This window comes from Lasioglossum baleicum, chromosome 1 (genome assembly GCF_051020765.1).
Source record: "Lasioglossum baleicum chromosome 1, iyLasBale1, whole genome shotgun sequence".
Classification (NCBI taxonomy): domain Eukaryota; kingdom Metazoa; phylum Arthropoda; class Insecta; order Hymenoptera; family Halictidae; genus Lasioglossum; species Lasioglossum baleicum.
In genome coordinates this window covers 10,749,043-10,776,967 of record NC_134929.1, presented here as the reverse complement: position 1 = coordinate 10,776,967, position 27,925 = coordinate 10,749,043, and the positions used below count along the sequence as shown (strand labels likewise).

The 27,925-nt window shown below is 42.7% G+C and overlaps 4 protein-coding genes across 6 annotated transcripts in view; 2 read left to right on the top strand and 2 right to left on the bottom strand.

The window, feature by feature from the left end:
- Positions 1–8,375: 8,375 nt before the first annotated feature.
- On the top strand, positions 8,376–13,361 carry LOC143211833 (uncharacterized). Its single transcript, XM_076429868.1, has 3 exons — positions 8,376–8,696; positions 10,267–10,882; positions 11,688–13,361. The coding sequence occupies exons 1-3, from the start codon at positions 8,540–8,542 to the stop codon at positions 12,907–12,909; spliced, it is 1,995 nt and encodes a 664-aa protein (XP_076285983.1). The 5' UTR covers positions 8,376–8,539; the 3' UTR covers positions 12,910–13,361.
- Positions 13,362–14,053: 692 nt separating this feature from the next.
- On the bottom strand, positions 14,054–15,318 carry LOC143211938 (thymidylate kinase). The gene is made up of 3 exons (XM_076430101.1): positions 15,183–15,318; positions 14,955–15,114; positions 14,054–14,486 (listed from the first exon to the last, which is right to left on the bottom strand). The coding sequence occupies exons 1-3, from the start codon at positions 15,310–15,312 to the stop codon at positions 14,138–14,140; spliced, it is 639 nt and encodes a 212-aa protein (XP_076286216.1). The 5' UTR covers positions 15,313–15,318; the 3' UTR covers positions 14,054–14,137.
- A 3,269-nt stretch (positions 15,319–18,587) lies between these two features.
- Positions 18,588–27,925, bottom strand: part of Tow (target of wingless) — a 54,444-nt gene continuing 45,106 nt past the window's right edge. For all 3 annotated transcript variants that reach the window (XM_076429946.1, XM_076429956.1, XM_076429963.1), the window contains 3 exons: positions 23,333–23,495; positions 22,303–22,360; positions 18,588–19,251 (listed from right to left, as the gene is read on the bottom strand). In XM_076429946.1, the coding sequence (XP_076286061.1) occupies positions 18,595–19,251; positions 22,303–22,360; positions 23,333–23,495 (878 nt within the window). In that variant the 3' untranslated portion in view covers positions 18,588–18,594. The remainder of the gene's footprint in view (positions 19,252–22,302; positions 22,361–23,332; positions 23,496–27,925) is intronic.
- On the top strand, positions 19,249–20,942 carry LOC143211950 (uncharacterized). The gene is made up of 2 exons (XM_076430128.1): positions 19,249–19,636; positions 19,901–20,942. Exon 1 carries the CDS (start codon positions 19,297–19,299, stop codon positions 19,597–19,599), a length of 303 nt encoding a protein of 100 aa, XP_076286243.1. The 5' UTR covers positions 19,249–19,296; the 3' UTR covers positions 19,600–19,636; positions 19,901–20,942.

Sequence of the window (27,925 nt, the reverse complement as noted above, 5' to 3'; positions counted from 1 at the left end):
GTCGTGGAAAGAGGCTCGAATCTCTTACAAGAGCACTAGGTGTCGTTTGAATGAAAATACAGGCACTTTGACGAGACTCGTGGCAAGACCAACGAAAGGTGTTGCGACGCAGGATCGATCAACCGAAGGCGCGAAACGAATCGCACTCGTTCTAGTCGGCTATTAGTCAACGTTTCCGGAGCACGGCGCGGCCGCTATCGATTTGAAATATTTATTTCGCAGTGGCAGAGAGGAAATTTCCAGCGCGCCGATGATCGCGCGAGTAACTCGACGAGAGAGAAACCGTTTCTCTCTTGCGAATTCATTTACCCTCTTGATTTATCGTTCCACCGTCGCGTCGATCGTTCATTCGTTAACAGTCGAACAGACCTCGTTGACTTGCCCGTTCGCGTGTTCTACAATGTTTTCTGCAAAATTCACATCGACAGACTTTTTTCAGGTCAAACGAGAGGAACCATCTTCTCAAAGGTACTACGGCGACAACAGTACATACAACGGCAACTAAATATACATCTGAGTCCACCAAGTTGCTTTACGTATTATTGTCTGCCACAAACCAGCCTCATTATATAAATCCTGTCATCAAGTAAGTTTATTTCAATTTTCTTATAATTTTCTGCATATGTTTGGTAGTTAATCTTGCAAGTACATTATTCATAAAATTATGTTCCTTATTAAATATAAATTCAGTAGAGTTTACATAATCGTTGGGTCGAAACGAAATCGTACTAATTTTATTCAGTTAACATTTTTAACCCACGGTTCCTGTGAGAAGTTCCAGTAAATGGTTCCAGTAAAAAGATTTGACCTTGAAGAGTCTGTGAAGATTAATTTTGCACAAAACAATTTTTACACGTAATTTCACGCGTTCCTGCGCGGTGTGGTGGCTCTTGATCAAAGAGAATTAAGCTGTGCTTGTTCTAAACTGGATTTAAATCATCGCGGAATTCGATTATCGCGACAGTCCGCGAGAAAAGCGTGCCACACATACGAAATATCGCGTTCGAACGGCGGCGGAGTGGTCACGGCTCGATCGAGTAGGTACTCGAAATAGGAAATCGCGCTCGATCACGTGTGCTGTTGACGCTAGACGCGACGACAATGCCGCGTTCGAGTGGGAATCGACGCGCGACGGGACCATGTATCGAATTGCACATCCGCGACGAGGAGCGGTGAATTTGTGGGAGATAAAAGCAGCGTGTCTAGTTTGCGGAACGGTCTCCGGGTTACCTGTCGGCGACGAGGTAGCGTTTGCGATCGTGCACGGTCGTCGCCGAAGAACTGTGTCGTGAAATCATTCCCCGGGGGCAGGAAGAGTGGTCGAATGTCTCCGAGCAACCGTGCAAATAAACGGCGTTACTTGTCGCGATAAAATGCCGCTGGGGCGAACAAGCATGCAGTTGCGCTTCCGTTCGCCGTTGGATATTAGTTTAACCTACGAACGATGAATCAATGAACGGTAGCCCATGCGACAACGGACGGACTTGATTTTTCCCCGAAAATAATTGTTCGCGAAGATGCGTCGCACAGTACGGACAAACCTGGCATTTCTTATTTTTATTACTAGACTGCGGATCTTTATGCAAAATAAAAATTGTCTGCATCCATTGCAAAGAATAGAAACTAAATTGAACATTATTTCTTCCCTTAATGATTTCAATATAGGAAAGATTATATATTGACATCTCCAATTTGAAAAATTTCCCAACAATTTCGAATTTCACCTACTCAATTTTGCTATAAATGCTTGAAGATCCGCAGTCTACTCGTTTATATCACGATGTACGATAAATTCCTTTGGCAATAAAGCATAAATATTGTTAATTCCTTTTTAAATTTATTGATTCTATTGTCAAATTTCATTTTTCTGTGTTATAATTACCTACAGTGGCCCACAAATGTGTTCGCACACCCTTTAACATGTTGGTCGCCACGTCACCCATGTCTGGGTGACGGGTATGCTTCCGTGGGGGCCCTTCTTGTTCGAGTTAATTAAAAATAGGATATTATATACTGGATATACAACATGAATTCCTGCTTTTCGCTCTGTTTACGTTCTGTGTACCGGCGGTCGGATTTGAGCCCCGCGGGAACTTAGCCGAATTACGCAGGGCGATCAACGTGTTAAAAGTGTTAAAACAGAATAACTTTTTTTATAATTGTACCAAACGGCCTGATGTTTAGTAAGCAATTAGAAGCATTGGTATACTAAATGATATGGAAAACAGATTTTCCAAGAATTATAATTTACAAGGTACTAAGGACCAGAAGTTTCATGAACGCATATTTGTGAAGCTACCAGAAAGATGGCAAAGGATCATCGAACGAAAAAAAATTGAGTTTTATTGCACCTTAACACTAAACCTACCACTGCTAATTATTGAAACGATGACGTTTACATGGAAATTGATTGGATAAATTTATTTATCCAAGCACGTATTGCAATAAAAATTGCACAAAATCTAAATAAATACAGCCTTGTCATTTTTATCAGACGAAATATTTTAATCTCTTTCAGTGCTCGGCAGGTTTAGTGTTAAAATACCGAAATTACTTTCTTGCCGACCCAATAGTTTAACCTACGAGCCTACGAGCGATGAATCAATGAACTACGTATCCCAAGCGACAACAGACGAACACGGTTCTTTCCCGAAAATGATTGTCCGCGACGATGTGTCGTTTCGACGTCTCCGACTGCGAACTGGGACGTTACCGGACACGAACGCGGACGTGGACGCAAACGACGCGTACTAATTTCGTATGCAAAACTCGTAAACAAGCGCGCGCGTCGTGCTCGCGAGCCATTTGCCGCGAACAGGTACTCGTTAACGAGTAATCGTGCCATTTTCCCACTCGATATCTGATATCGCGGCCCTCTCGGCAAACGAAGAACATGCGCCGCGATCGCATCGATGGACATTTAGAGCCCATTCAGACACGGCTAAAACCGCGAGCTTTTTTTTGTTTTAGATTGTTGGACCGCGTGGACACGTGTGAACGAATACGAAGACGCTAATGTAGGGTAAGGTTGCTCAAGTCGTACCCCTTAAGAAAAAAACCGGATAAAATTTAGGATTTATCCAATAAATCGAAATTAAATGTGTTATTCAAAACTTGTGTTATTATTGTTGTTATTTATTATAACGAAATTAGAAAATCTATATGCTTTCACGTGAAATAAACTAAATCTTTAAAAACTTACATCGGTACGACTAAAGGAACCGTTTTCCCAAGTCGTACAACCTATAGCCTAAGCCGTACCTAAGAATTCAATTAAGCAACAATAATAATTAGAACGTATTTCTCATTAATCTGTTTACATGACACATACGTATTCAGTTAGTACAAACATCACATATAAATTTTTTTCTTCTTTTGTCGACTCCAGCGCATACATCGTGCACCCACGATTTGCATTTCAAGCATTGAATCATGTTTTCCTCCCGATCTTCTCCACAAATAAAACAAAACGAATCGCATTTCTTCTCTTTAATTTTTAATGCCAATTCCTTTTTGTTAATTACTGCGTTTCTTTTATTTGCCGTATTTTTTGTGTTTTCTTTATTCTGCGTTGACGTTATTTCGACTGACGAGGTACATAGTACGACTTAGGAATCTTAAGACAGGACACAAGAGTTAAATTTAAAAATTAAACATAACCTAACTGAATAAAATTAATACGATTTCGTTTCGACCGAACGATTATGTAAATTCTACTGAATTTATATTTAATAAGGAACATAATTTTATGAATAATTTACTTGAAAATTGAAAATTGAAATAAACTTACTTGATGACAGGATTTATAATGAGACTGGTCTGTGACAGACAATAATACGTAAAGCAACTTGGTTGACTCAGATGTATGTATATTTGTTTGCCGTTGTATGCGCTGTTGTCGCCGTAGTTCGTTCAAAATTCAAGTGGTACAACTTGAGCACTGGTACGACTTGAGCAATCTTACCCTATTAGGTTGGCAACTAAATTCGTGACCTTTTGTTTCGTTGTTCTTTTATTGTATCATTATAATCTCATTCAGTGACCATTCCTTTTGAACTGTATATCATTGTAAAGCTCTGAATTTTGCGATTAATTTGATATAAAATACTTGTGCTTAAAAAATATATGTAAATGACTTTGTTTGGGAAAATGTGGAGGTCACGAGCTTAGTTGCCAACCTAATAAATAAGATCCACGTGGTTTCCGCCGTGTCTGAACAGGGTCTAAATTAAAAATAGCCTCTTAAGTCGTTCGGAAAGCAAACTAGATATTTCTTGAATGTACTTCTCGAAACGCCCGGAACTTCCACGTAAAGAACAGAGGAAACTTTTTCATTCGCCGAGTTTATTTTCCTTCGGAGAATTAATTAGCGCCGTTCCCGTTGGCCGGTTAGGGGTTCTGCCGTGTCTGTACGGGGTCTTAGGTTTCTCCGTCGAAGAAAATAACAATTGGAACTTGTTGAAACAATTTGTATCCGCGTGCTGCGCCGCGTTAAGGCGGTAGACTCGGTTCCAGGATTGCAAGTGTGCGAGATGCACGTTCTCATCTCTCGATAATACAAAAATAGGGTTTTTCAGTAGTCAAAAACGCTACATAAAAGATCGGTCTAGGGCGCTATCACCCTCAAAAGTCCTATTTTTACCACGTTTTTATTAACCCGCTTTCTTTTCTGTCTGTTTGTTTGTTTGTCTGTTCGGTACTTTTGCAATTGATTTTATACTAACTTCCCGATGAGCTAGAGACGGACTAAAAAGTATAAAATAATATTTCCTAGCCCCGTACAGATTCCTAACCGCATACAGATAGTCCTGAAAATTTGTGATTGTGAATTTTTAGTAGCTATGAAACTACTTGTAAGATTCAAAACGAAAAGCGTGGGGCGCATGCAATAGATAATTGATGCATGAACACCTAAATCACTAACAATTTTATTGCACTGCAAATGATATGAACTTACTATGTATTATCTCGCGCCACACGTTTTTAAATCTTGCAAGCATTAAAACATAGCTATTAAAAATTCACAATCACAAATTTTCACAACTAGCTGTATGGGGTTAGGAATCCGTACGAGGCTAGGAAAAATTATTTTATACTTTTTAGTCCGTTTTAAAAACGTGGTATATAGCAGCATGTAATGTGCAGCATGTAGCTATGAAAATAGTTGTATGCTTCCGAATAATGCAAATAACGCTGCCGAATAATGCAAATTACGCTTCGTAAAAGAAAACGGGACATTTGAGGGCGATAGCGCCCTAGATCGAGCTTTTATCGAGCGTTCTTGACTACTGAAAACCTCCATTTTTGTATTATTGAGAAATGAGAACGCGAATCCCGCACGCTTGCAATCCTGAAGAAAGGAGTCTACTCCCTTAACGCAGTATACAGGCCAGCGTGTGGCCTGTAGACAGAGCTCTTCGTAGATTTAAAACGAGATTTAGATTTTGAACAGTGGTACTACGGTGAATAATCGGTTTGTAAGAATCTACGAACGCTGGCGTAATTTACGGCTGCTGCATTGGTGAACGCGATCCACCGACGATATGTACATGCAAATTTCACCGCGTTCGCCCCTTTATGGTCACTTCTGGCTTATGAAACAGCGTTGCATTCGTCATCCTGCTCGTAAATTTCTGGACACAAGTGCCTCGTCGTATCTTGGAGATTCGCTGAGGTCTAAATTATTGGTTCTCCTCAAGATCTGATAACCGCCTTTGGCCGCCGCCGTCGCACAGTGGTAAAATGTCTAATTCTAGCTGGACAAAAATAATTTTTCTCAATTATTGCAAAACATATTTAATTGAGAAAATATATTATTAGACATACTGAACTAAATAAGTCTAACAATTATATCTCATTATTTCCATTTTGTATCCATTAACGACTAGTTAAATGTTCCGAAACTACGGTGAATTTTTGTGTTGTGCATTGAAAACAATGGAAAGTAAGTATATTTTAAATTAATTTATATTTTCTCGTTTTCGTTTAAAACTAAAAGGAGGAAGTAAATAAAATGCACCATAATCGAAAGCGTTTTTCTTATGAATGAGTTAATAAAGTAAGGTTATACTTTGACTCGAGCATACTCACAAGCTGCAATATTTTTGTATATTCTATCTATATGAATTACTTAACAATGTCGAGGAGAAATTAGCTGCTACAAACTGCTACTTAGTGAGAAATCCGATCCGATTAGATCGCTTAATTATAGTTTGTAATACGAATATTATATGCAATTAAATTACTGTAATTATAATTTAAAAAAAAATACAGTCATAATACAGTAATTTTCTTATATTCACAGACTTCACCTTCTATAAGTCAGAAATATAGAAATATAAGAAAAATATCCGTTTGTTATCATTTTTATGTTCAATTCCCTTATAACGAAAATATAAATATCATAATAGTAATTATCAAGTATCAAGAGGATATAAATTATTCAAAAATAATTTTGTCCACCTAGAATCGAAACATTTACCACTGTGCGTCGCGCGACAAGAATCTCGAAGTCTTAATTTTTCCTCGCCGGATGTCAAAAGTTCGTAGTTTATTTAGCTACAGCATCCATTGTGCGCTGGCAACGTTTCGTCTCATCTGAATTTCAAAATGACTTCGGTGCTTTCTATGATAATGCCTTATACATGATTTCATAAAAACGCGGTGTTTAAAACCGCGCTGAGTCTCATCCGGCGCGCTACCGTTCTCCGCTTAATCTTGCGCGTAGCTTCGCGGCTACGGATATTCTTATTTTGATATTTTCCGTCGCGGTTTTAACTCGGACCGAGCCGTAATAAAGACGGATTACGTGATACCGCCGTAACGAGGAATGACATACGATCGCAAGAACGGCGCGGTGGAACGTGATTAATTACTCGAGAATTATCCATCAATCATTAGACACCGCGAATCGTGATTGACGTTTAAGGGATATCGCTGGTCGATGGCGATCGATAGCGAGAGAACAAAGGCGCCGCAAAAATAAGGGACCTCGTAAGATTAGAGGGGTTGCAGCGTGAGGTAGCATGAAACGGCGAACAGTGTGGTATTTGGCCGAAAAAAAGTGGTACAAAATATTGTAGCATTATTTATGGGCTCAGGGTCATAAAAAAGTAGGTCGTTGGTTTCATCTTGATGCCAGCTATAACATTATGAAATAAAAAATGTATTTTAACATTTAAAATGTAATTTCGTACATGTTTAAATACTGTTCAACTTTTATCGGAACCATTTTGTCGCCAGATTATCCGAATTCTTGAAAAGTAGTGATAATGGAATGCTTTGATTACGATGTACAGTTTGATGGTAATTGTTTTTTGGGGGGGGGGGGAACATTTGTTTTTCGAGGGACCTTTTGTTTTCATTTGTGGGGGAACCTTCGTCGTCGTGAAGAAGGCTCCTCATCAGTCTATGGGCTGATTTCAATGACGTTCATTGATTTGGTAAATCTCTACGGAATTTATATTAGAGATTCCAATAAATAAATTAGGCTGAAGTTTATTAACAAAACTTTAATAGAATTAAATTCTTTGATCACAATATTTTTAGATCTACTACCTACTTCATTTTTACGTCATTCAAAATAAAGGAGATATTTAGGTGGCCTCCTGCAGCTGGGACACCCTGTATGCTATATTTGTAATTATAATATACATATACAAATAGTATACATATATTATATATTATACATATATAGTTATAGAATACATTGATACAAATATGATAGTATTTACAAAGCAGAACGTGATTATAACCTTTCAGCGGTGGCGCTCATGCACTAATCGACTTACGGTTTTACCGGTTTTTCGTCTAACTGTATTATAAATGAAAATTTACGATGGAAAATGTCTCGTCGGGACGCCGCGCCGCCCGGAGAAATGCAATTTAACTCGGCGCGCACGATGAATGATACTCGTCGAGCGGTCAACACACTGCACCGGTCGGCGCGGCGCGACGTCCGAGCCTACCTCCGCGTCCATATCCACGTGAGTGAAACCTATTTTTATCTCGGGTTTCTAGCAAATTGCTTCGCCGGACGGGAGCCGGATTAAAACTCGTTACAGCGAGTCGAGTCCGTCGACGACCGTTTTACCGGAAAACAATAAACTCGCTGCCGACCATAGACATATAGAGATAGACTGCGCCGTCTTATGGGCGAGTTGAAGCCCACAATGGCGGCGCGCGGTACAAAGAGTGAGAGAGAGAGCATTAGCCGGGGTCCATAGCGCTCTCTTTCTATATGATGTGTCGACACATCAATTAGAAAGAGAGCGCTATGGACCCCGGCTAATGCTCTCTCTCTCTCGCATGCCGCCATTGTGGACTTCAGCGCTTCGTTCAGGCCGCGCAGTCTATCTCTATATGTCTATGCTGCCGACAAATTGCGATTTTCATGAAAAACACCGTCGCGCCGTGAAAATGCCGTTGCAGAATCGAGGCTGGACGTTCGACAATCGAAGGTCGCTGTTCGAAGAGAACTGTCATCCTTTGGACGATTCGCTCCTCGCTCGACTGTCGATTGCTCCGCGAACGGTGAACGATGATGAGAGAAAAGCAGTTCACGAGGACCGCCATGAAGATCCTGAAGCAGGAACTATTCCAGTGGGTCTGCGATAGACACGCGACCAGCAGCATCCTGGACAAACATCTGCTACGCGAGAAGACGCTCGAGTTGACGAAAAGCTTCGGGCTGACCGGTACTGTTTCCTCTCGAGAAATTAAGTCTTTGCACTCGGAGGTATTTTAAGGGGACTCGTTTTTATGAATCGTTCATCCAGGATTGCAAGGGTGCGGGATACGGCTTCTCATTTCTCGATAATGCATGCGATGGGGTTTTTCAGTAATCAGCGTTCGCCTTCAAAAGTCCCATTTTTACGTTTACGAGACGTTATTTGCATTATTCGGTAAAGCTGCGACAGCTAGGTTATGGCGAATAATGCAAATTACGCCTCGTAAACATAAGCATAGGATTATTGAGGACGATTGCAGCCTGGATTGATATTTTATCTAGCGCTTGCGACTACTGAAAAATTCCATCGCATGCATTGTCGAGAAATAAGAAGGCGCATCCCGCACCCTCGCAATCTTAGTGTGGATTTATAGTGGAGCTGCGAGCATCGATGATAGCGGCGCGGTGAAAACAAACCAACATTCGTGACAACATTTCGACACATACTAATGAAAAAGTACATATGTATTTTCATTGTTTTTCTTTTTTTTCACCGCACAGCTCACCTCGCTGCTCCACTATAAATCCACCCTTAGAAACGAGTATAACCTCTTAACTCGAAAATTAATCGTCTTTTCCGACCTAGAATATTTCCACTCCCTATGACCTTTGAAATATTCCTGATGTGAAATTGGTATGATACCTCATGCAATACCTAAATGTTTAGTAATATTGGGTTGGCAAATAAGTTCGTTCGGTTTTTGTGATTTATTCCAATGTAAAAAACCGAACCAACTTATTTGCCAACCCAATAGATTAGATACCGATATATTTAATAATGTAACCCAGGGAGTTGCAACTTGTTCCCTTCCGAGAACCGTAAGGCCGGTATTACGTCGTATGATCTTGATACCGGTATTAGGCCAACAGAACTATACCGGTATCCGATATGAAATTCCGGTATTTTTCGGTTCCTCGGTCTCTTTTTGTATCCCGCGATACAATGTCGTTCGTACGCCACCTATACAGGGTGTCCCAAAATTCGTGAAAATCCCGAAAGGGGGTCGTTCCTGAGATCATTTCAAGCGACATTGTCCTTTGCAAAAATGTTATCCGCGGCTTTGTTTAGGAGTTATTAACGAAAAACACGGACCAATCAGAGCGCGACCTAGACGCAAGTTGCCACAGTCGGTCAATAGACAGTTGGCGCGCCGGGCCGACAAAGACTAAACAAAGCCGCGGATAACATTTTTGCAACGGAAAATGTTGCTCCAAATGGTCTCAGGAAGCACCCCCTTTCGGGATTTTCACGAATTTTGGGACACCCTGTATAACCGAGCTGTAACAGTGTGCGTGAGCTCATGGCACGGCTCATCAAAAAGATACGGAAAGGACTCTCAAGAATGGCATCATTTAAAATCGAACACAGCGTAGATCGAAATTGACACTCGAGTCGGCCACACATTTGAAAAATACCTGATTGGGATCGAATCCCTGATTGGAACTCCCTGATTTGAATAATGGTACCAAACCCAGACCATTCGAGTGCTAAGGATTAACCAAACGATTCATCGAGATCTGTTCTCCCTCGATTCTAGAATTCAAGTGGTCGAACAAGTGGATGTCGTGCTTCCTGAAGGAGCACAGTATCGTCACGGACCCGTCTGATCTATCGCGATTGGACCCGGTGTTCAGGAATTATCGCGACTGGATCGACATGATGAGGTCTACGATCATCAAATACAAGTACCGCGATCTCTTCCACGTGGACGAGCTCAGCATGTACTCGGACGTTCTTCCGTCGAGGATCTTGTCGTCCAGCAAGATCGTTGGCAATCCAGACGTCTACGGGATTTCACGAAATCGAATCACTGTTTTGCTCGGCTGCAACTCTTCGGGATCGACGAAACTGCCCCTGCTAGTCTGCGGCCCGTACTCGTCCAGGACTACGACGAAAGATCACGTCTACTGCCACAGCGAGAACAGTACGATCAGCGACGATCTGTTCAAGGACTGGCTGACGGCTCTGAACGATCGTATGTCGCGGACCAATCGAAAGATCCTGCTGTTCCTAAGCCGCAGCAGAAGCCGAGCCCTCAGGGACTTCCCGTTGAGCAACGTGAACCTCATTTATTTACCGACGGACTTCCCTTCGATGCTGCGACCGTTGCAGAAAGACGTGTTTCACTATGTAAAGATGATCTTTCGGCGAAGGTAGGGAAATGTATCGTTTGGGTGCTCGGGAGTTGGCACAGAGACGGTAGAACTAGGGTAAATGTACCTATAACTGCGGATGTACGTTTCACTGCGGTATTTTTCCCCCAATGAGATTAAAATACGTTAATTTGTTAATTTGTACAATTCGATGAGAATGTATTCTCGTTGGCGAGGCAAACAACACTCGTCAATCATTCTCATATTTTTATAATCTCAGTATTTGAAAAAAAAAACTTTCTTCATAAAAGGGTAAAAGTAAGACCATCTTTGATTCTATCTCGATCGACAAGGGTTGTTTGCGTGATTGTACATTCTTGCATAATTGTTGATATAAATAAGAAGATATAGCAGAAATAAAAAATGATAAATATTACTCAAATATTTGTTGAAAGAATGTATTTAGTTATCTATGTGATATCATGCTACGGTGTTAAAATGAATTTATTCATTTATTCATTTCAAATGTAATAGACAGAAAACAAATTATTTGTTACTGTACTCACAGGATTTATTTAAATTAATGCCTGGATACATAGATTGTTTCTGTACGCTCGTATATTTCGAATTCTAATCCGCAGTAATGGGTGCGCAATAATTGGTACATGGCCATTGTTCGTCCACAGTAATACGTACAGTAATATCTAAAAAATTCATTTATTAATTTAACAATTTTATTTACAAGAATTTACATTAAGAATTTCATTGAAACATTTTGAAACAAGACTATGTCAACTCCCGAATTTCCAACAATGTCTCATGTTTCCACGAGAGTCGTGAAATGAGAAAGCTTGCGGTGAAAAAGGTATGCGGAGAGACTGAAGCGGCACACGTCGGAGTGGAACCTGCGGGACATCCTGGAGTCGTTGATCGAGGCGTGGGAGACGCTTCCGCGGGAGATCGTGGTCCACGGCTTCCAGAGGACGCAGTTCCGGACCGACGACAACTTCCTGCAGATCGACTGCGACTGCTGGAACAGCTTGGAAACAGGCATCTCGTTCAAGAGATTCGTCACGTTCGACGACGAACTCTCGGACTCTCGCTATCACGGCTACAATCTTCGAACGAGTAACAGAGAGGTGGTGCAAGTTAGCGAGGACAGCGGAGATTCGATTCCCGAAGAAATCGATCGGACCGGAGAAACGATGTTGAACGAATCTCTGAACGAATCCGCCCGAGATGATCCAGTCGAGTCCACTAGTCGCGACAAGTGTCTCAGCGGAAGGCGAGGTTGTTCATTGGGAAACCTGAAGCCGACAGGGTCGAAGGAGCACAGAGAGTCCTTGAACAGAACTTTCGGGGATAGTTCTCCCAAATTTCCTAGGTGGGAGGGTGGAGAGCAACACGGTGCTTCTAGAGACACGCCTGGAAATATGAAGAATACCTTTGCCGCGAGGGACTCTAACACCAGCCGTGGAGGATCGATTGGCAGCGAAGCGTTCAAACGAGATCACCCAGTGCACAGACACCAGACGGAATCGAATAACGTCGTAGGATCGGTCCAGGCGATCATAGACAAAGCTTTGACTCGGACCACTACCGCGAAGGCTGATTATACAAGGAAATTGATCGCTGACATCTACGCGTTGAATCAAGAGGCTGGAAGCAGCAACAACGACCCTTCAACCGGAGAAGACACGGTAAACGAAGGAGCAAGGATGTCATCGAATGCACCGGTAGAATCCTGCCGGCCCTCCAATTCCGCGAACTGCACCGAAGTCTCCGGAGAGATCGTGCGAGAGGCTTCCTGTTTGCTGGAAGAAGCAGCTCTCCATCGGACGATAGAGGCCAACACCACGAAGAAACGACGCATGTCCTCCGGTACGAATGTCTCGGACGACGACTCAGATAGCAACGCGTCTGCTAAGAAAAAGCTAAAGACCGATTGCGAATGGTTCAAGGAATTCGAGACCACCTTTGTCTTCGGCAACCAGCATTCAGTTAATTGCTCCTCGAGCCAGGAACGCGACGACATCGCCGTTTCCTGCATCGTGAACGTTACACCCTCGGCATCCCCTCGAAACTGAAGTCGCGTTTGAACCGCGAAATCTTTACTGGAAGTAGGGTTTGCAATCCCGCGCCATTTTCAATCCCGCGAGGATTGATTTAGAAAGGATGTAGTTGTTCAATCCAATATATATTTAATAAAGAAACAGATTTTAATTAATGAACTGATTATTTTTAATCATAGTGATCAAAATTTATATACTAACAAAATCTAATTTAAAATAAATCTGTTTTTGGAAAACAATAATTATTATAAGAAGGTATTTAAATAAAAAATTATTATATCAATAACGAACATAAAAGCGATCTAAGTCAAAATTAGAAAAAAACACTTAGTGTTAATGTCCTTCTCCTTGAAATTTCTCGAAACAAGATATACATATATGGCTTGGTCCAGTTTCATAATTATGGGCACATATTGTAATATATTATAATATCATATGTATACATATAATACGATATAATAATAATTGCTAAGGTGAATCATACATATAAACGAGCTGTCTGTAAGTATAAAAAAATTTTAATTTGTAGAACTTTGAAAATATGATCGTAAAAAGAAAAGGCTATTAATTATTGTATCTCTCAGGTTGGTTCTCAAGTGTTTTCACCTGTTTGGAAACCTAACTGGAAGCTTTCATGGTAATACAGGTAGACCTGCTATGTCCCAGCGAATGATGATCCGCCATCTTGTGAGTATAGCCATCATCTCGTAGGGTTCTTGTGCTGTGGCGCTAAACATTTCGAAAAGCTTTCGAAATGTCCGAGAATATTTGCCACTGTTAGTCACGAACCCTTTGTAGTTGCTGCGATAGTTGCTCCTTAATAATGCGGAATGTATAGCTGCGCCGCCGTAATAACTCATTCTCGTCGGAATCCTGTCGCAGTGTACACCGGTTCTGTCGCGATTACAACTTGACTGCTAATTTCTTCAGCCCTGTTAACCCCTAACGCTGGTATACAGAAATGTACCGGTGTACACCGAGTTGCCGTTCACAAGCTCCGCGTAACATCACGTAGATCTCCGATTCACGCCTCTGCCACCTGTTTTCGAAAAAACTAAACAAACTCGCTGCTTTTCAATCGCGATTCATTTGATGCCAACCCTTGCCAAAAGGAAGATAATTAGGATACAATTTTTCTCATATCTAGAACATTGTAAAATAACTTTTCAGAAAGTATTATCATTTAATTAACAATGTAATGTATGGTACATATTTGTGACGGGCAAAAGACCACGAAGAACAATCATGCAGCAGGTTCATACAATTCAGCCACTGGCAAATCTTCTGCTTTCTTTATAGTGTGTAGAACTTCCTCTAATATTTGAGAGTGTATAGTGTTTCTGTCCTGATCAGCGTCAAAGGTTCTCCACCTACTATCCATCAATTGATTATAGTTGGATGCCACGGCTTGTTGGAGTATGGAATTCTCGAATCTCTCTTCTCCCCAGTTACTTCGCACATGCTGAAATTCTTTTGAAACCTTCAAGAATATCACCATATCAGGACTAGGCAATCCTCTATCAGGTTCTTTACACCACGCTAAACTCTTTCCGGTTGTAGCTGCTGTGTAAGCTGCACCCGATGCGGCATACCTATGACAATATTAACAAGAAAATGTTTGAGCTTACACCTTATATTTTAAAATAACTGTAACAGGTAACTTGACTGCACTGTACCTCCAGTAACCAGAAATGTTTGCCTTTTTCTTTTGTAATCCTGTCTGTAGATTTTGGCGAGATAATGCGAAAAATCCAAGTCTCAATCCTAGGAGATCGGTGGTTCAAACGTTATAAGTAGACAGCGGATCTTTGTACAAAATAAAAATTTACTGGAAATGAAAATACTGGAATGAAATAGAAATTTACTTTCTGTCTTAATACGTTTAATAGGTTAAACATGGTGTAACAGTATTTTTAAACCAACTGTAAACACGCATGAATAACTATTGAATCACCGATCTTCTACATGGAGTTGAAACTTGGATTTTTGGCATTTTCTAATGAAAATGTACAGGATTAGATAATAAAGAGGCAAAAATGTCTGGTTACCGGAGAACATACCTATCGACAATGATAGTAGTTCCACTATGCAATATTTTCAAAATCTTGTCTTTGAATTCCCATCTATTTGCAGAGAATAATAAATGCACCAATTCTGAGGGGTGTTCCTGTTTCTTTAATAAGTAACCGTTTATCATTAAACCAATGGAAGTTGTACGATCTGTAAATAAATATATAATAAGTATATTTCGTATAGGCTGCGAAACAAAAATAGAAAATCACGCATACTAGGGAAAGCTAGATTCTCTACAGGAATATTTAGCTTAGTTAAAGCTTCCATTAACATTTTTACTTGTGTAGATTTTCCCGCCCGATCGCAACCTTCGAATACTATCAACGCTCCGCGCGCTATCGGCATATTTTGTCCGTGTTGTTGCTGGTTGTTGCTTACTACTGCTGACTACTGCTTACTACTGAAATGTCATCATTCCACACAAAGTCTTCTGCAGTCTTCTGACCCTCGTGTCTAAGGTAAGAGGGTAAGACCCGCTAACCTTACTGATGAGTCCTCTAGCGGTTCTAGGACGAAACACCACCTGTCGTTTTCCCCCAATAAAAATTACAATTTTTAACTATCTATTGTAGCTAATAATCGAGCCTGGTGCCGATAACAATATTCCTTATTTTCAAACAATTCCGATCGAGATAAATTCCCACTCTATAATCTATATTGTGATCAATTGTGATGAAAAGGTAGTGGAGTAGTGATATTGGCGGGAAAGTACGAGAACGAGAGATACGAAACGACATGAGTGTCCTACGAGCACGTGCCTACGAGTTGTAAAATATACACAAGTAAACATATGATACATTCATTTTTTTTTAATTTTACTGGATGACCAAGGTACTCTATTTTATCGAGAATTTTACTTTACTGATACTAAAATCGCCGCGCACGCGCGAGAAAACTTCAGCACTGCCAACACGGCGCGAATCAATCGCTGACGGAAAACAGCTGCGCGTTGCATCGACGTCATTTACGTCATTTCTTCACCTTCCTTATTGCAACTTCTCCTTATACTTTTATTTCTATTTCTAGTCTCTATTTCTATCCTATATTTATATTCTCTTAGTTTCTAAAACAAGGCTGTATGTATAAAAATATTCTCTTTCTAGTGGCTCTGTACAGTGGTGCCTTCCATATCGGTAGCTCTGTGAATAAGTTGGGCTAGCAGTTCCAAAGTTTCGCCGCTACGTGGATTGGCGGTGTACTGACCCCTGGCACCCGCCACAGAGTACACGCATGCTATGATGGTCCACAATCGCAAGGGAGAATCACTCGGTTTTAGTCGCAACAAGCGGATTTTTAGTTGTGTAATGTGTCTGAACATCTCGCTTAGTAGGTTCTCAGCAAACTACATATGTAGCACTTTAACCACATCCATCATCTGGTAAATGAAGTAATCTTGGAACTTAACAATAAAAGTATTGAATTTAAAAAATTCAGTTAGCACGAGAAGCTAGAATATATGTGCCCATAATTATGAAAATGGTCTAAGTCATGGATTTCTTCTTTCGAGATATTTAAAAGATAATCCATATAATACTGAAATAATAGGCATTGTGTAACGGTTAATTTTTCACAATGTCGTAAAAATTACATTGAATTTTAATTTAAAATAGTTTAAAATAATGTGATGTGAAATAACCGATAAACTTATTTTTTTCAATTTTCACTTTTTTTATAATTATGGACACATTTATTTTATATAGAACTATCTGCAACTTACCTGTATGTGTATAATCGCCTAGCTTATCATAGAGAAAGAGCAAAAGTCTGATCATCTGCTCTCTCGGCTCTACTTATACGAATGTTTCGACGAACGCGTATACATATATTCATTTTACAAACAAATGCGATTAGATTGCTACCGCAGGGGTTTCAGGACAACCAAATCTTATTAAGCAATTGTCAAATGGGATTACACGGGGACTACTTGCTGACAGTTCTCTCGTGGATAGAGAATCGTGTCCGGTGACGTTGAACGAGGAGACGTACTCGTAAATCTATCGTCTGGTGTCGTCCCTTCTTTCCAATCCACTTGTCGACGGATCTCAGCGGCGTTGCGTAACATGAACCGCTTAAATCGCAGCAATATATTTATTGTTAGCTCCAGAAGCGACGGGCTTCTAATTCGTCTTCCGTTTCTATCACGGAAAAAAACCGATCAGAAGGAAATATACGATCGAACGGAGGGTTTCGTTTCGGACAAGACGCTCGAACGGATGACGGATAAGATTTTCATTGGGGAGAAATTACGAATTTATTTGTACAAAAAAAAGTTGTTCAACGGAACGAAAGATAGTTGTAGTCGCAAAGTCGTCGACAGTGTAATGCAGCGAATTTGTTTAAAGTGTGTATCCCACGATACAGAGCGTACTCGTAGCAACATGAAATATAAAATTCTCATCATCAACTATTATATATAGTTAACTTTCTTTTTTTCCTCGAAAACATGGTCAACATATAAATATACAGTCATCACGTTAAGTTAAATGTATATCGATACAAGTACGTACATATACAACGAATCTATACACGGTATAAGTAAAAGATTCCTACACACATCCGATGTCTGATTTTCTTTCTCTCGTCGATGAATTCGTCGTTTCGACGGTCTCGATACATACATAAATGCATACCACACGTATATGCCAAGTATATATATCTATGTATACGCGTGTATGTGTGTGTGTGTGAGTTTGTGTGACTGTGTGTACATGTGTGTATGTATATATATTATATCCCGGTGTACATCTTGCTAATACAATTATACAAAACGCTACGGCGAAATCGATGGATCGGCGACGCAGTTTTCTTTGATCGTTTCCTTGTCTTAAATAGTTCGCTTTTACAATATCTTTCCGTTTACAGAAATATACACTTACCAATGAGTTGGTACGCGCATATACTACCCGATTAGAAAAAGTGAAACAAAGTACACGAACGAACGAACGAAAACAAATACATATACATATATGTATACACATATATGCGCACATGTGTGTATATATATATATATACATTACTGTATATATTTATGTATGTATGTATAGATCATATACACATCGAAAAAGGTATCGATTTACACGATGAACGGAGTATCGTTTCAACGGACAATGTCTCTCGTTTGATCGCGACGCTCGGGTTCGCTCGACGCGTAGCAATTTTTGGCACTTGCAGCGAAGAATTCTGGTAAGACTTTCGAAGAATCAGACGGAGGATAGGGGACAGAGGTGAAAGGATAATAGATTCTACGACGATCGTCGCCGTTGTTTCCGAGCTAAAGATCGACGACTCGTCTTTAGGCCAAAACACCGACGCGGAAATACGTGGGTGCGTCCGTCGACTATACCGCAAACTGTCGATCGCTTGGAAAAAATGTACGGAATCGTGTTTAGGAACATACAGAGAAGCATCCGTAAATCGTTCTCCGTCCGTTGGTCAGTCTCCAGCCGCCGGGAGGGGCTCTCTCTCCTTTCTGTTCGCTGTTAACGGCGATCTATCTCTCTCTCTATCTCTCTCTCTCTTTCTCGGTGCTCTCGATGCTCTCGGTGCTTTCGGTGCTCTCGTTGTACTCTCGCCGGCTCTCGGAGCGTCTCGTGTTCAGTCTTATCTGGTGGTACACGGCGATCCCGGTCACGTCATTTGCGCGGCGTTAAACCCGCGCTTCCTCGGCGTCGAGAAATGTTGAGGACTGGCGATCTGATACTGTTGCACGTACGGATTGTTCCTGAGAAGGTTGCCGGCCGGCGATCCGGCCGAGTACTGCGGCGGCACCGTGATTATGCCGGTCTGCTGCAAATACTGTTCGCGATAGAGCGCCTGTTGCGTCACGTACTCCCCGTTGACGGGGCTCTGCCCGGTGTAATGCACCTTCACCGACTTGCCGGACGGTTGGTTCACGTTGCACTCTTTGTAGCCGTCGTGGTAGCGCAGGCTGGTCGGCGATGAGCCATTGCCCGGCGGCGTCGCATTCTTCAGGCTCTGCGTGGGACTCTGCGTGATCGATTCCAACACGTGCCGAGGCATGCTCGGCGAGGGACAGTGGTGGCTTTCCTGCAGCCCGTCGACCCTGTTCGCGTTCCTTGTGTAGATGGGCGCGCTCTCCGGACGGCCGCCCACGATGTTCCTCATTCCCTCCCGGTCCTTGGCGGTCAAGCTATGTCGAGACGCGTTCGAGATTGAGCTACGGACGCTGGACCAGCTCACGCTAGCTAGCTCCCATTGACGCAGGTGGCTGGATAGTCGCTCAGCTCGGGTCGTAGCGTCCAGACTCTCGTCGTAGTCGGGCCCCTGGAATGGAATCATTCACGATTACTCTCTGTCTCGCTCACAAACATGGGATCGGTGTCAGGACATATAATTTTGAAACACCTTGTACAAAAGACGGATCGAAGAGCGAGCGAGAACGCCACGACCAATGCAACGCAACGGGCAATGGGAGTCGCAGCGATAGATAGTGGAAAAGGTGGGAGTAGTCAGACAGTCGGCGACCTTGTCTGGCCAAAGTCTTCCGCATTTACCGCGCAGTATCGTGTCGCGTTTCTATGCAACAGCGTAAACAAGGGCAACGACGGAGCATCGAACTTTCGATTAGCATTAATTACCACCATCTCCGCGGCGCTCCGTGCCAATTACTGATATACCGGCGTTAGCAGACCTTCCTACCGACAAACAGGTACTCGGGTGACAGACGGAGTAATCTAGAGATCTTTTCCGAGTTCGAGTCGCAGTCGGCGTCTACGAAAAATCCGATTCCCGCATTGCACAACGCTACCGGCCTTTTGGAAAGCACGCACTCGCTTCGACGTTTCCGTCTATATTTAGCGCAACATTGTTGCACTAGGCGAGATAGCTCTAAAGTAGTAAACAAGTTTGCAGCATTGTCTCTCGGCTTGAAATTCTCTGTCTGCCTCGAAGCTAACGTTCTATGTTGTTACAGGTTTACGCTCGAGCCGCGATAAACGATCGGAGCGAAGTGTAGAAACACGTTCTATTGTTTTAGAGATAGAAGTGTTTACATCGAAGCAACAAGCAGAGCAACGCTCACCGGATGGCCGGCTTTTATCGCAACGTAAACGTACCCTAACTCGTAGAAACCGGTGCATCGAACTTGGTAACGGGCCGCCATTAATTAAAAGAACTTCGCAACGCTGCGCTGTCGAGAAGGATGCAAATGAACGAGACCCGGTCAAGTACGACCGGTTACGCGCTTTGGAAAAACCGAAGACGAACAGAAGGAGGCAAGGTCGATCGTCGCCAAGGTGTCCAAGCCCGACGAAACATAACTGAGAGCGCGAGAGTGAGAGTGAGAGAGAAAGAGGGAGAAAGCGAATCCTTGTCCCACGGTCAATAACAGTTCGCGAGCAGCCGACGAAAGCGGCGAGATCCACCGACGACCGCCGCAACGGATTAATATTATTATTGCAACAAGGCTGCTCCGCAAGGCCGCTGAAGCCTTAAGGGGACGTCTATTTTACGTGGCCTGATTCGAGCGCGCGTTTCGCCGACACGATAGAAGCGAGGCAGCCGCACGGCTCGCGTAATTCGAGGCTGATCCCGATCTTTCCATAACTGGGATAAAAGCGTCGTTATATGTGGCGTGTCAGGTTGATTCGGGTTGGGTCGGGAAACGCGGCGACGAGTCCAAAGCAAGGCCGATCTACCGGCTACGGAATGACGCAACAACCATTGTGTAGTCAATCAAAATATAGATTATTATAGACTTGAAGTACGGATGGTATATGTATGTATGTATGTATGTGTGTGTGTAATAACAGACAACCTTATATACAGGTAAATTTATAAAAATAGACAATCGGAGAGAACAAAAGAATTGTAAAATTACAATCGCCAACGAACTGTAAAAAGAAGACGGATCGAAACGAGCGCACCCGACAAACACGTCTGTCGTTAATATCTGGTTATCCGTGTGGCCAAATAGGTTAATAAACCCGCTGTTCCTTACGGCTTTTCCTTACATTATTCAAAACCTTTCTGTATTTAACATGTTTGCACAAATTCTCATTATAAGACTATAAATTATTATATTAGCGAGTAAAGAATGGACATTGGGAGAAATTTTGTAGATTCACTCTGCCAAAATAGCGTAGGATCGACACGCACCGGCATGAACCGGCAAAACATTCTTCGCGAGAATGCTGGTCGGCGTCGTTCGGTGCCGGACCATGCAGTATACATAGTATAGTGTGAACAGTTAATTAGAACGCATGTTTCAAGATATTGTCGTGCCGGTGCCGGTACCGTTGTCCTACGTGACGGTCCGTGTCGTATAGTGTAGATCGACCTTAATGGGACCGCTGAAGGGAACGCGACTGTTCTTCGCGAGTCGCAACACGAATTCCGATCGTTCGGACAATGCTGGATCGTTGCAGCGTAGGTAGAAAAGTCGAGCTTGAAGCTAGGGACAACAATTCTATTCGCGTTCGATGAAAGCACGTCTGCACAGTCATTTACGCTAATTAGACCGCGCACGTTCGTTAGTTGCACAAATCTTTCGATGTGCAGCTTCCGTTGGATCGCGAGCATCGTTACCGATCTCCCGAGTTGCGCGTGTACGGCATCGGGATGTTTTCAGGACATTCGATAGTCGCGGACCAATTTCCAGGGCATACAGTGACTCACGAAAGTGTTTCAACACTTACCATGAAATACTTTATTTATTATGACAAAGTATATTAATACTATTAACATTGTAAATAGGTATGAGTCTCTAGATTATGCAGGTCATGTTTCAAGTGAATTATTTCTAAATGGTAATCTAGAGAGTCATCCCTATTTACAATGTTAATAATATTCCTGTGAGTATTGTATAATGTACTTATTATGGTAAGTGTTCTCAAATACTTTCGTGAGTCACTGTATTTGCACGTTTCCTGCCGTTACGTATCGAACTCCGATTCGAGAGGCTCGTATTCGTGGAACTCGATGCAGCGTCGCAAGGACGGGAAACTAGAGAATTTGACCCCACGATCTGTTCACCGGGCGATTGTCTCGGCTCGTGGACACTGGCATAACTCATTTACACCAGGGAGTTCCAACTTGTTCCCCTCCGAGAACCGCAAGGTCCCCACCATTAGTAAAATTTCTTCCCACTACTACGTACAGCCGTCGAGTTACGGGGACAGCAACGATGAAGTCTAAGAGTGGGGGAAGTACCTAAGCGGGGACGGAGCCACGTGTAGCTCGCGAGTCACATGTTGGAACTCTCTGATTTACGCTATAAGAAAAGGAGCGGCCATCGAAACTCTTCCTTCCCGGTGAACAGGCCGACGGGTGTTCCGCTCTAGTCCGAGGGTTGGAATTCTCGTTTTCGAAACTTACATTCTCGATCTTCTCGTCGAGCATCTTGAAGAAGTCGAGCTGACTGGTGGATATCTCTCTGGAAAATGGAAAAACGAGGAACGATCAGTTAATTTCGCGTGAAAGATACTACATGTATACGGGATGTCCGAAAAAAAATAGTATTCTCGATGTAGCATTTCGCAAGTCGGCAATTCGTAACGCGATTACATCGAGAACACGTGGTCCGTCCGAGTTCTATTTTTTGGGACAGCCTGTATAAATGTACAGAAGGTTTCATGGCGCGAAAGCGAATGATCCACAGGTGTGTTTGGAACGGTCGGCGTTGGTTCGCGTTCGATCGACGGCGACGCGGAGCCGTAAAAATGGCGTTCGATGAGAAGGAGGCGTGGTTCGAGGCGCGTCGTCGGTTTCGCGGTTATTTTAAAGTGGCACTATTATTTATCTCTGGCAGATCTATTCGCAGACCGCGGTGGCACGGCGCGGATGCGAATAACGGATTATGCAACGCGAATCGACCGACGACCGAAAGATATTATATTTAGAAGAAGTTCGAGCGAGGCGAACGCAACGCAACGGAACGGAACTGTCCAGAGAACCGGATCCAGAGAAAATGCGCCCGAAGGAAACAACGGCGCGACGCGGTAAACCCAAAGGAGCCGCAAAAAGAACTTGAAGTTCGCGGATGAGGATAAAATAGTAATCCTGACGTCGCGCAACCTCTTTTTAAGAAGTAAAAAGAATTTTTGCGGAGCTGGTGTCCCAGTTGCTTCCCGGACTAGAGGATCTTGGGAACTATGGTTTACAGTTCCACCGGGTTTACTAGCTCGCAACGTCGGCGTCGTTGCCTCCGAGCACTTTGGCTCGAATAACCGTCCAGATGTTGATATATGTACGAGTACATTGGAGCTGCCATACTAACTAAGCGTAGCTCTATCTTCCACTATAAAAGTATTCATTCGTATTTTAAACGCTTCGCTTTTTTCACTAGTATCGCAGCCTCGGTGTAGTCGTACCCTAAGTCTTATGCGTCGGGAAGGTTAAAACTTACGCTTGTTGCAACAGAGGACCGCTTCCAGGTGCGCTCGGCTTCTTCTTGCCCTTATCGCCGGCGCCATTCTGCTCCTCGTTTCTGTTCACCTCGACTCCGTTGTTGTTCGTTTTATTGTTCTTCGCGCTGCCGTTACCGTTCTTCTGTTCCAACGACGCGGAACCTGAAACAACATGAAATCGTTAGTCGCAAGCTTCAACCCTGGGATTCGAGATCGAAGCGAGTGCAAGGTACTCTCCGTGCCTCGTATAAGTTGTCCCTGGAGACGGCACAGGGGTCCTCACTGGGACCTCACACACTTTAGCCAATAATTCAGCTAGAACCGAAAGTGCCAGTGGAATGGCCCAATCGGACGGCTTGCTGTCGCATTCCTTTCAAAATCCTGCCAGGGGACAACTTGTCAGGCACGGAGAGTACGGAGGCTTTTGCAGCCCGATTTTGGAGAAGCTACGGAAGCTACGATCCTCCGAAAGAGGTCGTCGTCGGTAGCTCGAACGCGTTATCGCGGAAGCGGAGTTTGCTCGGGACCGCCGCGCCACATCACGTACCGCGCGCATAATGAAAGAGTGCACGACACAGCGCACACGACTCACCGATTCACGACTCACGACTCACGACACGGGTGCAAGGTTCAAGACTGCGCTCGTAAACACGCTTAATCTTATCGTGCGACCCGCTTGACACTTTTAAGGGCCGTCACACTCGGGCCCGAGTCCAACCGGAGTATTCGATTAAAATAGACCGACAGCTGGCTATAAATGACACGCCGAGGGTTCGACGCAACGAGCCGAGCACCTTCGACCACGCGGCTCTCACTGCCATTCTTCGGAACGCCGAAGGAACTGGCAAATCCAGGAATCGAACACAGAACCTGCGACAGAGATCCTACGGGCCCGGGACCCTTTTCGAGAGGTCGAGAGAGAAGAACATAGGCGGTAGAGTAGCTCCTCGATTATTGCGGTCTCTATCGAATGCCTCTTTTTCACGCGAACCTCGTTCGTACGTTTTGTTTGCCCAAGGTGGGGGATGTAGCTTAGTGGAAATTATTATATTGTTATATGTGCGCAGTGATCGCAACTTCGATTCAATAGTGGGGTAGTTCATTGGAAAAACCTCGGATCTTGCCTGAAATTCCGCTTTTATTAGCATCTAAGCTGCATCTATTAGGTCGTTAGGAAATTCATTTCGTTTTCTCAAGGGAAAATGAAAGCCAATTTTTTATCACTTAGAATACGTTTTATCGCATTTTGTACCACGATCTTTTGCGATTTTCCAGGCAACTTAAAGATCCCATGCCTGTAGATTCTCTGTTTTGTATTAGCAAAGAATTTAGTTATACATACGACTTTTTACGACTTTATTTGAAATGAAATTTGCACCGCATCCTCTCCTTAAATAGCGCACAATTTTTTTTCGTGCACTGCATTTTTACCCTCGCGGTAATAAAAAAGCAAAAGGTGATGGAAATGCGTATGTACTTCAATTTTGCATATTTGATGCGATGACAAAAAAAAGATGCTTGAAAGCGCTACAAAGCAGGTAATTACGTCGGAAATGTCAGCTGTCAAGATATACCATGATTTTGCGATTTAAAATAAGGTCAAGCACTAACAAATGGAAGCAATGCCATCTCTACACGAAACACGAAATTACTTTCGTTATGAGTAGACAGCGGATTTTATGCATTTATGACAAAAATGAATAGATGTAATTTGAAACAGTAAAAATACTGTTATATCTAGACTGCGAATTTTTATGCATAAATAAAAATTGTCTGCATCATTTGCAAGAGACTGGAGTCAGGTAGACTTGTGGCGGCCTTGGTGCCGCCCTACACCGCTGTCGTCTTAGAAAACTCCTTATTTCCTTTCCTATTGTCCTTCGTTCTGCGCGGGTCTGGTCAGTCTTGGTACACATCTAACGACCAGATCCACGAAGGCCTAATCCTCTCCTGTGTCTCCTCCACGTCTCGCTAGGGCCTGTTCAAGGTTTATGGTCAAACCCTGGCGAACCTTTCCCGTTTATGACATCCTTCTCTCATTCCGTTTTTTTATAGCACCCTTCCGCGATTGCTTCTTTCCGCATGTCCTTACCTGATCTTTCTCTCCTCCTGGATCTTGCCGTACCTTCCTCTCCTTACTTTCCTCCCACTATTCCGTTCCCTCCTCCCCTTCATTTTTACCTTTTCCAAGGAAGTTTTCTAAGGTTGACAGGCCTCTTACTACTGAGTCTTCGACGGGACAACAAGTCTTTTCCTTCGTGCACCGAACCTCTTGTTTTTTAATAAATTTGAGTTGAGAAAATATTCTGTGGTGTCTAACTATTTTCAACGAGCCTCCTCCTCAGACTTTTAATTCTCATTTTAATAATCTTAACAAGGTGAAAACACTATTGGCGTTATTAGATCATCCTAACTTTTTCACTGTTTTAAATGGCAACCACTCATTTTTGCCATAAATGCATGAAATCCGCAGTCTACTTATATCATTTTCGACCTATTAAATGTATCAAGAATGAAAATGAATTTCTATTTCACTCCAATTTGTTGAAAATGTATATTTTGCATATAGATCCGCTGTCTAGTTATAAGTTCATTGCAAAAACCTCGGATCTTGCCTGAAATCCCGGTTTATTAGCAGACCGTCTAAGCTGAATGTAGAAAATGAACGTGTCGACGTAATTCGGCACCTTGAACCTGGAACAGCTCTCGCGCAGATCAACCATAAAGCACAATCCGTTTGAGGAAAGTCGACGTTAGGAGACCGAGGGAAGTTGCACACGCAAAACATAATAATGACTGTGATTACTTAATCTTCTCGCGCAATGCGACGATAGCAAAACAACGGCGCAGGGAGGATAAAGTGTTCGCGCGCTCGTGCTTATGCCCGCGGCAAAGAACACTTATTTCATTCCCAGTCTAAACTCAATAAGCCCGGAGCGCTTGTTCTTCGTGTTACCTCAACGATTTACTGTTAAGTAACGCAGAAACACGCGCACGTAGTAGCGTACCCTGAGCTCGTTCGCGGCGTGCGATCGATCTCGTTACGCTGTTACATCACCTAGCTGAATTCCTCGGTTGTTTTTCCTATGTTTTGGCGTCTTGTCGTCATTCTCCCTCATAATCCCCACCGAATCCTCTGATTCTCTGGGATGGCTGTTGCGTCGTCGCGCGACAATCGCCGACCACAGGAAATGGTCGGTTAAACGGAAAGGTCGTGCGTTTCTACTCTAAATGAATTCGACTGATCTATTTAGTGGATCACATAATCTCCGTTACTTTCTTCCACCGTTCACTCGAGTGTTTTAATACCATCTTCGTGGAATGTTTGACAAGAAATGTTCTTCAGAGGCGGTTTCAACTTGTTCGTAAGTTTTCAAGCAACATCTATGTCAAACACGCGGCCCAGCGGCAAGTAGTTTGCGGCCCGATCGAAAACTTTGGAACTGTTGATGATAATTTATAGGTTTTACACTCGAAATTCACCCTTCTGCAAGTGAATCTCACCTTTCTGTAAATCAGTTTCACCCTTTTCAAGTCAATTTCACCCATTAAGAATATTTTAAAATAATTATTTAAGTATTTCGATTAAATTACATATTTATTTAGACACACGTGAACGGTGTCATTACTGCGAGGGAAGACTCAATACTCAATACGATTCAATAGGGTTGAATTTGATTAACGGAAGGGAGAAATTGATTTGCAAAAAGGTGAAATTGATTTACAGAAAGGTGAAGTTGACTTGCAAAAGGGTGAATTTGGAGTGCAAAATGTGTTTCCTTTTTATTTTAGGTCTGCTTTTTTCTATTGCGGCCCTCGAATTAATTTATAATACATAATGAGGCCCTTGGTGGTGAAAGAGTTTGGCAAGCCTTATAGGCAATATATTTTCAGTATATTTGCAGTACGTGAGGAATATGTACTTTGTCCATAATAATTTTTGATAGATTTTCAACAATCAGAATGGTACGCTTAAAGTGTGTTTGTAATTATGACAAGAGCTAGAAGAATATAATCAAAATTACGAAAGCAAAAGAATAACCACAATTAATTTATTCACGTAGAAAGAAGTCTGATTCGGTTGTTGAACTTTCCGCTCAACGGAAAGGATAAAAGCAAAGGAATCGCCGGCAGAGAATTGAAAATCCGACGAATCCGTAAATGCGTTCCCACGTATAAAATTGATTCGGAAGCCAATAAGTACGAAGGGCCACAGCTGGCAGTTAAAACCAGCGAACCTAGAGTTCGATCGGCTTAGGCGAAGAGCCGGTCAACAAGTTCCGCCGAAATAGTCGCGATTAATTTCGACCAACAAGTGGTTCCGGTGGACCGGGAGAATCGCTGGACAATAGGAGAAGATCCGGGCGACCGGATCCGATAATACTTATCGATGGAAAAAAGCCGGGGCAGCGAGCAGCGGAATCGTTTGAACCGTGGCGAAATTCTGCTGAAACCACGGGACCGTGGAATACGTTCGAAGATCGAATCGAATCGAATCGAATCGAATCGTTTCGCTGCTCGTGATGGAAAACGGACGAGAACACGCGGAATAAATAAACCGGGAGTAAAAGGAACGCATCGATCACCAATTC

Bases quoted from the DNA above. Each gene is read 5' to 3' on its own strand.
- LOC143211938 (XM_076430101.1), bottom strand. From the start codon at position 15,312: ATGCCGATAGCGCGCGGAGCGTTGATAGTATTCGAAGGTTGCGATCGG. The intron at 15,115-15,182 runs GTATGCGTGATT...ATTTATTTACAG, and splicing joins AGAGAATCTAGCTTTCCCTA to ATCGTACAACTTCCATTGGT. The intron at 14,487-14,954 runs GTATGTTCTCCG...ATATTGTCATAG, and splicing joins ACTACTATCATTGTCGATAG to GTATGCCGCATCGGGTGCAG.
- LOC143211833 (XM_076429868.1), top strand. From the start codon at position 8,540: ATGATGAGAGAAAAGCAGTTCACGAGGACCGCCATGAAGATCCTGAAG. The intron at 8,697-10,266 runs GTACTGTTTCCT...CCTCGATTCTAG, and splicing joins GAAAAGCTTCGGGCTGACCG to AATTCAAGTGGTCGAACAAG. The intron at 10,883-11,687 runs GTAGGGAAATGT...GCGGTGAAAAAG, and splicing joins AAGATGATCTTTCGGCGAAG to GTATGCGGAGAGACTGAAGC.
- LOC143211950 (XM_076430128.1), top strand. From the start codon at position 19,297: ATGGGATCGGTGTCAGGACATATAATTTTGAAACACCTTGTACAAAAG.